The sequence below is a fragment of the Arachis hypogaea genome, chromosome 3 (assembly GCF_003086295.3).
Source record: "Arachis hypogaea cultivar Tifrunner chromosome 3, arahy.Tifrunner.gnm2.J5K5, whole genome shotgun sequence".
NCBI classification, from domain to species: Eukaryota; Viridiplantae; Streptophyta; class Magnoliopsida; order Fabales; family Fabaceae; genus Arachis; species Arachis hypogaea.
The window spans coordinates 33,676,398-33,685,903 of record NC_092038.1 but is presented as its reverse complement, the minus strand read 5'-3'; the positions used below and the strand labels follow the sequence as shown (position 1 = coordinate 33,685,903).

At 39.1% G+C, this 9,506-nt stretch overlaps 2 protein-coding genes across 5 annotated transcripts; one reads left to right on the top strand and one right to left on the bottom strand.

Annotated features, from left to right (window-relative positions):
* The first annotated feature begins 1,317 nt into the window (after positions 1-1,317).
* Positions 1,318-4,850, top strand: LOC112776003 (protein unc-13 homolog). The gene is made up of 5 exons (XM_025819951.3): positions 1,318-1,797; positions 2,017-2,892; positions 2,970-3,425; positions 3,509-3,698; positions 3,807-4,850. The coding sequence occupies exons 1-5, from the start codon at positions 1,492-1,494 to the stop codon at positions 4,733-4,735; spliced, it is 2,757 nt and encodes a 918-aa protein (XP_025675736.1). The 5' UTR covers positions 1,318-1,491; the 3' UTR covers positions 4,736-4,850.
* Positions 4,851-5,169: 319 nt separating this feature from the next.
* Positions 5,170-6,803, bottom strand: LOC112790200 (uncharacterized). Of its 4 annotated transcripts, none has more exons than XM_072232737.1 (2): positions 6,632-6,803; positions 5,170-6,304 (listed from the first exon to the last, which is right to left on the bottom strand). In XM_072232737.1, the coding sequence occupies exons 1-2, from the start codon at positions 6,636-6,638 to the stop codon at positions 5,397-5,399; spliced, it is 915 nt and encodes a 304-aa protein (XP_072088838.1). In that variant the 5' UTR covers positions 6,639-6,803; the 3' UTR covers positions 5,170-5,396. The 4 variants fall into 4 exon arrangements, with proteins under 4 accessions (XP_072088838.1, XP_072088839.1, XP_072088840.1 ...); XM_072232738.1 differs by having other exon boundaries at positions 6,613-6,802; XM_072232739.1 differs by lacking the exon at positions 6,632-6,803 and adding an exon at positions 6,513-6,628.
* Positions 6,804-9,506: the final 2,703 nt, after the last annotated feature.

Sequence of the window (9,506 nt, the reverse complement as noted above, 5' to 3'; positions counted from 1 at the left end):
GTAATATGACTATGTACTAGACTACTAACCTACTAACCTAGTAATACACGAACATTTTGGAGTAATTTAACCAGTCAAACTTACAATACCACGATAATGTTTTGGTCACCAACATGATTCATCTATGTAGTTTTTTTTTTTTCAGAGATTAAAATATGAATTTGAGACTAAGATTTAGTATTATATTTAGTGGTCAAAGAATAAAATTAAAATTTTGAGTTCGAAGATATAAAATTTTAATTTTTTTAATATACCAAAAAATAAGAACATAAAAAACTGAGTTTTTAAAAATATAGACTGAAATTTTAATATTTTTTTTAATAACTAAGAGTATTTTAATAAATATTCTTATTTTATTTTCATATTTATTTTAAATCAAATAAAATATTAAGATATAATTAAATTTTATACGTTTTTCACCAAATATAATACATAAATTTAATCTCAATTTCCTAATTTTTGTCTCCCTCTCAAATACAGTCTTAATGTTGATTCCATCATATGAGATTTAAGATTTGAGTAAATGGTCAAATTAGTCCCTGAAAAATTACTCGTTCTCTAAATTGGTCTCTGAAAGATTTTTTTAATCAAATTTGTCCTTTAAAGATTTTAAATTAGTCATGTTAATCCTTCCGTCACTTTGTTTGTTGATGATATCAAAATTTGCTAATGTAAAACATTAAGTGACACTCCAACACATATCTAGGAGTTTTAATTGACTATTAACATAATAAATTTATAAAATTAGATTAAATAAAAACCTAATTGTGGGGAGAACTTTGAGGCATTGGAATCTCTAAATTTAGGATTGATTTTATCTAATTTCGTAAACTTATTATGTTAATAGTCAATTAAGAATCTTAGATGTGTATTGGAGTGTCACTTAATATTTTACATTAACAAATTTTAACACCATCAACAAACAAAGTGACGGAAGGACTAACATGATTAATTTAAAATCTTTAAAAAACGAATTTGATTAAAAAAATTTTTCAAGACTAATTTAGAAAACGAGTAATTTTTGAGAGACTAATTTGACGACTTACTCCTTAAGATTTGGAGCAACGGCAAACAATCAGTCTTTCCGATTCTAAATACTAGCTTTGACAATTGATATGCCAATTCATGGTAAAAATACGGAAAAACCTCCACAAATTTATTTGTGGAGCTTGTTGAAGTTTAAAGACAGCTCTCTAAAATTTCCTTCTAAGAGTTGTATCTATGCCTCTACTACCAATAGAAATGAAGCAACACTACTAATGTGGTATCACCTTGAAAGTGAAGCAAAGATATCAAAACCGAGTCTTGACACTAACTCTGTGATGTCACTTAACTCAGCCTCATTACCTCACCAAAATAGAAAGTAGTTGTTGTTCTTGCCCCCACGCCTTTCTATGTTATGTTGGAAGCTGTAAGCAAAAGGAATCAATCAATCTCAATAATAATAACCACCTTCACACCGCTACTTTGGACTAACACAAACCAAACACAATGGAAGAAAACCTTCCTTCCCCTTTCACTAACGTTGTTCCCAACTTATCGGAATCCGAGCTTCGGGAAACTGCCTACGAGATTCTGCTGGCAGCATGCCGGAGCTCAGGGCCAAACGCAGGGGATAGGAATGCGGTGGTGCAGAGGTCTCCGACATGGAAGAAGACGGTGGGTCTGAAAACAATGTCGTCAAGGAGTACGCGGTCAGGGGCAAGGGGAGAGTTAATGAGAGTGCAGATGAGAGTTTCAGAGCTCACTGACACCATAATCAGGCGAGCCTTACTCAGAGTTGGTGCTGCAGGCCAGGTAGTACCACTGTCACAGTTTATGCATCACAACATACTCATTGCTTTGCTTGATCTTGTAGTACATTTAATGTGTGCTTTTGGAATATTTACAGTCACTCGTATAAAAAACCAAGAATAAATTGTTGTAAATACTTGAAAAGCACGCATTACATGCACCAGAATGATCTAAAATTTCTCATCCAAACATTTTTTACTGGGACTTTGTTTCGTGAAATAGCTTGGAGGACGCATGGTGTCTATGGTTATGCCGCTTGAGCTAATCCAACATGTTAGGCGTTCAGATTTTCCTAGTCAACAAGAATATGAGGCTTGGCTAAGGAGAAATTTGAAGGTTCTTGAAGCAGGAATCCTCTTGCACCCTCACTTGCCGTTGGTTGAGACACACACTGATGATATGGTGCACCTTAAGCGTATGATCAGTGCAAGTATTGAGAAGCCAATGGATCTTGGAAACAACAATGAATTAGTGCAAGCTCTCCGGAGTGTGGTTATGTCTCTTGCTTCCAGGTCATCTGATTGTTCTGTTCCCGAGACATTCCACTGGGCTGATGGCTTTCCTATAAACCTTAAGATCTACCAAACTCTAATAGAAGCATGTTTTGATAACAAAGAAGAAACCTGTGTGATAGAAGAAGTTGATGAAGTCATAGAGCTCATTAAGAAGACATGGGTTGTGCTTGGAATGAACCAGATGCTGCATAATATCTGTTTTTCCTGGGTTTTGTTTCATAAGTATGTTTCCACTGGCCAGCAAGTGGATAATGATTTGTTGTTTGCCTCGAGTAATCTATTGGCAGAAGCTGAGAAAGATCTTAAGTCCATGGAGGATCCTTTTCTCTCAAACACCTTGAGGTCCACACTGGGTTTGATGTTAAGTTGGTCAGAAAAAAGGCTCCTTGCTTACCATGATACTTTTTACATTGGTAATATTGGGACAATGCAAAGTGTCGTTTCTCTAGCTGTATCATCAGCAAATATATTGATGGAAGATACTTCTCTCAATAAGCAAAATAGGATTAGTAAAGAAGCAGAAGTTTCTTGCACCAGAGTTGAAAATTACATCAGATCATCACTGTTTGCTGTTTTCTCTCAGGCAAGTTCCACCATTCAACCTTCTTTAAAAGCATGAAATAGTGAAATTCCGTTTCTGACTTGTGTGTTTTTATGCAGAAATTGGAGAAACTAGACCCCAGCAAGTATATATCCGAAAAACAGAATAAAGCCCTTCATGGTCTTTCTATCCTTGCACAAGATGTCAGTGAACTAGCTTCTTATGAGAAGGCAATGTTTAGTCCAATACTAAAGAGGTGGCATCCACTTGCAGCTGGTGTTGCTGTGGCTACCCTTCATTTGTGTTATGGGAATGAGTTGAAGCAATATGTGAGGAGTATAACAGAGTTGACACCTGATGCTGTAGAAGTGTTGTTGGCTGCTGACAAATTGGAGAAACATTTGGTACAGATAGCTGTTGAAGATTCAATTGACAGTGAAGATGGAGGGATATCCATTATAAGGGAGATGCACCCTTATGGGGCTGAAGCTATAATTTCCATGCTGGTCAAGTCATGGATAAATACCAAAGTGGATAGATTGCAGGAATTGATTAACACAAATCTGCAACAAGAGGCATGCCATCTTGTTACAAATATAATCTAATTAAAGTCAAATCATTATTCTTTCTTTTTATATTAACTTTTATATTCTTGCAGGAATGGAAGCCTCGTGCAAAGAAAGAAAGCATTGCTCTTTCCGCTGTTGAAGTCCTACGAATGATAGATGACACTCTGGAAGAGTTCTTTCTGCTGCCTATACCAACGCATGCAGTATTGCTTCCAGAATTAATCACTGGTCTTGACAACTCTCTGCAACAATACATTTTCAAGGCCAAATCTGGATGTGGTATATATTTGATGCAAAGCATCAATTCATTCACCAAATTATAGTTATTCAAACCGCATGATGACCAGATTTTTCTTTGATATGAAATAATGATGATATGATCTGCAGGGAACCGCAATACTTTCATTCCAACTTTGCCACCTTTGACTCGGTGTTCTAGAGGGTCAAAATTTCATGTTATATTCAAGAGAAAAGAAAAGCCACAATTGAAACAGAGTAGGAATTCACAGGTTGATACTAAAAAGCACGAAAGCTCATTGGAGCTACCCCAGCTTTTTGTTCGCATCAATACCCTGCAACGCATGTCAATGGAATTGAAGGTTTTGCAGAGGAGGACAATGACTCGTTTACGGAGTTTCGCTTTCATTGAAGAGGATGATGCTAAGGCGGTATTCAATTTCAAGCTTTCTACGGCTGCTTCTATTGAAGGTGTCAACCAGCTCTCCGAGACCATAGCATACAAAATCATTTTCCATGATCTGTGTCATGTTCTTTGGAACGGCCTTTACGTTGGTGAAGTTTCAGCAACAAGGATTGAACCTTTTCTTGAGGAACTTGAGCAGTACTTGGAGACTGTATCATCAACAGTGCAAGACAGAGCCAAAAGGCTTGTGACTACCAAGGTAATGGAGGCTGCTTTTGAAGGGTTCTTGTTGGTTTTGTTAGCCGGTGGTCCATCACGTAGTTTCTCCCTTGAAGATTCTGCTATGATAGAGGAAGACTTCAAGTGTCTAACTGATATGTTCTGGTCCAATGGGAATGGTTTACCTACTGAGGTGATAGAACAACTTTCCACTACCGTCAAAGATGTGCTTCCACTGCTTAGCATGGATACTGAGCACTTGATTCAGCAACTTGGTTTCAGTATGGAAATGTGTGGACCTTTGGGCAAGTCTCAGCTCCAACCATTGCCTGCAACAACTGGTCAATGGAGTCCTACTGAACCAAGCACGCTATTGCGAGTTTTGTGTTATCGACACCATGACACAGCTTCCAAGTTCCTCAAAAAGAATTACAACTTGCCAACCAAAATCTAACTGCTCATAAATTAAACATGTACCTACTGTCTCTATAAATACTCTACCATCCAATAACTTAATGGAAGCAATAGATCTGCTATATCATACTTAAGTTTCATTTTTTTTTTCAAAATTTAAATTACCATATTTTGTTTTATAGTGTCATCAATATTTCGGGGTAAAAAATGGATTTCCAGTGGCTAACGTCTATGAACTGGCAAGTTAGACCTCCTGTTTTTCAACTAGTTAGCTCTAGTTGGCTACCTTCTAGTTGGTTTTCTAGTGGAACCGTTTACAGTGGAAAAAAAAAAAAAAAGAATGTAATGGTTTTCGCAGGGGGAGGGGGGGGAGTAGGCTGAGTAGCTTGGTAAGGGGACAAAAGAGTTTATAATGTGCAACACGATTACTTAAATAAAGTTTAAAAAAAAAAGAAAAAAGAAAAAAAGAGGAGATTATATAACAACTAGATTGATCATAGCATGTAAAAGGGTTCCATTACAACTTGCAAATTACAAGACCATGAATGCTTTGTTGTTACAAAATATCTGTAACATTACATTGCCAAAAGCTAATATTACCTAGCAATTGATCTCCTCTACGGTTCTCTGTATTATCAAACAAATGAGAACATGCCTTTCCTGCACTCCAATTTACAATGGTATGGAACAGATCCATAATGTCATAAAACTTTACCATCTCCTCTTTCTATTTCTGGTCGGTCCTTGATGCCTGAAATATCACCATGAGTAAAGGCTTGAGAGTTAAATTCTTCAACTGCTGCAGCATTATTCTCTTGTCCTTCCAGACTCACTTCAACCCCCTTATCTTCTCCAAATGTAACTTTATTGGCATTAATTTTTCCTAGCCTGATTCCCTTGCTAACTTTTGACATGTTATCTTCATGAGCTACTGTTTTAGTTTCATTACCATCAGGAGGGACACCGTTTTCATCATGGAAGCTTAAGACATCATCCATAGCCCCCTCAACCACGCTTTCCTGCGTCCTGGTGTCTTTGTCATTTTCCTTTGCCAAGAAATCTGAATCAGCATTTGGAGTTTCCTTGAGTTCTTCTTCTCCTCCTCCCTTCTTATTACTTGTAGCAACACCTTCTATCAGTATATTTTGGTACTTGTCAATGACATGGTCTTTATGGTCCAACTTCCTTTCTATGAAAATCTTTCCAGATTCTTCAAGAGAAGAACCATTGTGTCCATTCCTGGATGATGGTTCCGTATGTTGACTTTCTAATTCATGTTCCACTTCATTTCCTCCATTTGTCCAATTGACAGATTCTTGTTCAGTATTATCATCATCTCTGCCATTACTTGACCCTTTATCTTCTACAGAATTTACATTTCGCAGACCGGGAAGAGCTCTTTCGTCCAGCCCTTTGCGCCCGAACAATACAGCTCCATATCCTAAAACATGCTGTGTTTGACCGCCGTAGTTCCCTGTCTTATTCATGGAATGCATGATTTGATATACCAACCAGGCACACACAACCAAAACTAGTATCACCTTCAATGTAAACTTCATGGTAGCCCCTTTTGGTCTCTGAGGGCTTCCAAAAGACTGATAACCCATTCCTGCAACATGTCAATATCAAAGATGTAAAATTGGAATTCAAACTCATTGATTGGAGCGTTAAGCACATAATAATAAGATGACTAATAAATGTAACAACAAATCAAGAGAGGATAAACCAACCAGTCCAAGTCCAACTTTAACTAGTAACACGTCATTTAGATAAAAAGAAAGTCCAATCACAGAAAGCTTATACAAGTATAACCGAACCTAGTATGGTATTTATGACTTATTAAGATGAATGAATACAAGATAATTTGCAATAGATCGATCATGAAATCCACTTGATGAAACTGAGGCTGAACCTAACCTCTTTCAGATTCAACTACCTCTCATTAAGAAATAAAGTCAACTATAAAGACGTGAACTTATTTAATTCATTCGCTTCAAGTCCCAAATATGATGTTCCACCAACAACTGAATTTCAGGGAAAACAAGAATTGCAAGAAATATTGATGGGGATGAACGTGATAATTGATTGTGATTGATGAGGGAGAGGATGGAACTATGGAAGAAAATGGCCTCATCTCCGGCAGGCTCCTTCGATTTTGTTTTTTTTCGTTATTTTTCTTTATTTTTTATTTACGTTGTGCTGACCCTCGTTCTTTAAATGACCCTATTCCGAGGAGGACACCTGAAGGCGAGCCGTAATGGCCTCATCTTCGGCAGGCTCCTCCGATTTTTTTTTCGATCTTTTTTTTTTTTTTTTTTATAACGTCGTGATGACCCTCGTTCTTTAAATGACCCTATCCCGAGGAGGACACCTGAAGGCGAGCTGTAATGGCCTTATCTCCGGTAGGCTCCTCTGATATTTTTTTTTTCGTTTTTTTTCGTTTTTTTTTTTTACGTCGTGCTGACCCTCGTTCTTTAAATGACCCTATTCCGAGGAGGACACCTGAAGGCGAGCCGTAATGGCCTCATCTCCGGCAGGTTCCTTCGATTTTGTTTTTTTCGTTTTTTTTCTTTTTTTTTTACGTCGTGCTGACCCTCGTTCTTTAAATGACCTTATCCCGAGGAGGACACCTGAAGGCAAGCCGTAATGGCCTCATCTCCGGCAGGTTCCTCCGATTTTGTTTTTTTCGTTTTTTTTTCCTTTTTTTTTTTTACGTCGTGCTGACCCTCGTTCTTTAAATGACCTTATCCCGAGGAGGACACCTGAAGGCGAGCCGTAATGGCCTCATCTCCGGCAGGCTCCTCCGATTTTTTTTTTCGTTTTTTCCTGTTTTTTTTTTCTTTTTTTTTTCTTTCTTATTTTTTTTTTACGTCGTGCTGACCCTCGTTCTTTAAATGACCCTATCCCGAGGAGGACACCTGAAGGCGAGTCGTAACGGCCTCATCTCCGGCAGGCTCCTCCGATTTTTTTCCCTGTTTTGTTTTTTTTTGTTTTTTTTTTACGTCGTGCTGACCCTCGTTCTTTAAATAACCCTATCCCGAGGAGGACACCTGAAGGCGATGGCCTCATCTCCGGCAGGCTCCTCCCATTTTTTTTTCGATTTTTTTCCCGGTTATTTTTTTTATTTTTTATTTTTACGTCGTGCTGACCCTCGTTCTTTAAATGACCCTATCCCGAGGAGGACACCTGAAGGCGAGCCGTAATGGCCTCATCTCCGGCAGGCTCCTCCGATTTTGTTTCTTTCGTTTTTTTCCCGGTTGTTTTTTTTTTTTTACGTCGTGCTGCCCCTTGTTCTCTAAATGACCCTATCCCGAGGAGGACACCTGAAGGCGAGCCGTAATGGCCTCATCTCCGACAGCCTCCTCCGATTTTGTTTTTTTCATTTTTCCCCCTTTTTATTTTATTTTTTATACGTCGTGCTTACTCTCGTTCTTTAAATGACCCTATCCCGAGGAGGACACCTGAAGGCGAGCCGTAATGGCCTCATCTCCGGCAGGCTCCTCCGGTTTTGTTCTTTTTTTTTTCCGTTTTATTTTTCTTTTTTTTTTTACGTCGTGCCGACCTTCGTTCTTTAAATGACCCTATCCCGAGGAGGACACCTGAAGGTGAGCCGTAATGGCCTCATCTCCGGCAGGCTCCTCCGATTTTGTTTTTTTCGTTTTTTTCATCGTTTTTTTTGAACGTCATGCTGACCCTCGTTCTTTAAATGACCTTATCCCAAGGAAGACACCTGAAGGCGAGCCGTAATGGCCTCATCTCCGGCAGGCTCCTCCGATTTTTTTTTTCGTTTTTTTTCCCTGTTTTTTTCTTTTTTTTCTTTCTTATATTATTTTTTACGTCGTGCTGTCCCTCGTTCTTTAAATGACCCTATCCCGAGGAGGACACCTGAAGGCGAGCCGTAACGGCCTCATCTCCGGCATCTTCTTCCGATTTTTTCCTTTTTTTCCCTGTTTTTATTTTTTATTTTTTTACGTCGTGCTGACCCTCGTTATTTAAATAACCCTATCCCGAGGAGGACAACTGAAGGCGTGCCGTAATGGCCTCATCTCCGGCAGGCTCCTCCGATCTTTTTTTTTTCGTTTTTTTCCACGTTTTTTTTACGTCGTGCTGATCCTCGTTCTTGAAATGACCCTATCCCGAGGAGGACACCTGAAGGCGAGCCGTAATGGCCTCATCTCCGGCAGGCTCCTCCAATTTTTTTTCATTTTTTTCCATGTTTTTTTTATTTTACGTCGTGCTGATCCTCGTTCTTTAAATGACCCTATCCCGAGGAGGTCACCTGAAGGCGAGCCGTAATGGCCTCATCTCCGGCAGGCTCTTCCGATGTTGTTTCTTTCGCTTTTTTCCCGGTTGTTATTTTTTCTTTTTTTTTTTACGTCATGCTGACCCTCGTTCTTTAAATGACCCTATCCCGAGGAGGACACCTGAAGGCGAGCCGTAATGGCCTCATCTCCGACAGGCACCTCCCATTTTTTCGACTTTTCTCCCGATTTTTTTACGTCGTGTTGACCCTCGTTCTTTAAATGACCCTATCCCGAGGAGGACACCTGAAGGCGAGCCGTAATGGCCACATCTCCGGCAGGCTCCTCCGATTTTGTTTTTTCGTTTATATCCCGATTTTTTTTACGTCGTGCTGACCCTCGTTCTTTAAATGACCCTATCTCGAGGAGGACACCTGAAGGCGAGCCGTAATGGCATCATCTCCGGCAGGCTCCTCCCATTTTTTTCGATTTTTTCCCGGTTTTTTTTTTTACGTCGTGTTGACCCTCGTTCTTTAAATGACCCTATCCCGAGGAGGACACCTGAAGGCG

Coding starts and splice junctions, on each gene's coding strand:
- LOC112776003 (XM_025819951.3), top strand. CDS start 1,492: ATGGAAGAAAACCTTCCTTCCCCTTTCACTAACGTTGTTCCCAACTTA. Junction 3,426..3,508: donor ACACAAATCTGCAACAAGAG/GCATGCCATCTT, acceptor ATATTCTTGCAG/GAATGGAAGCCTCGTGCAAA. Junction 3,699..3,806: donor CAAGGCCAAATCTGGATGTG/GTATATATTTGA, acceptor TATGATCTGCAG/GGAACCGCAATACTTTCATT.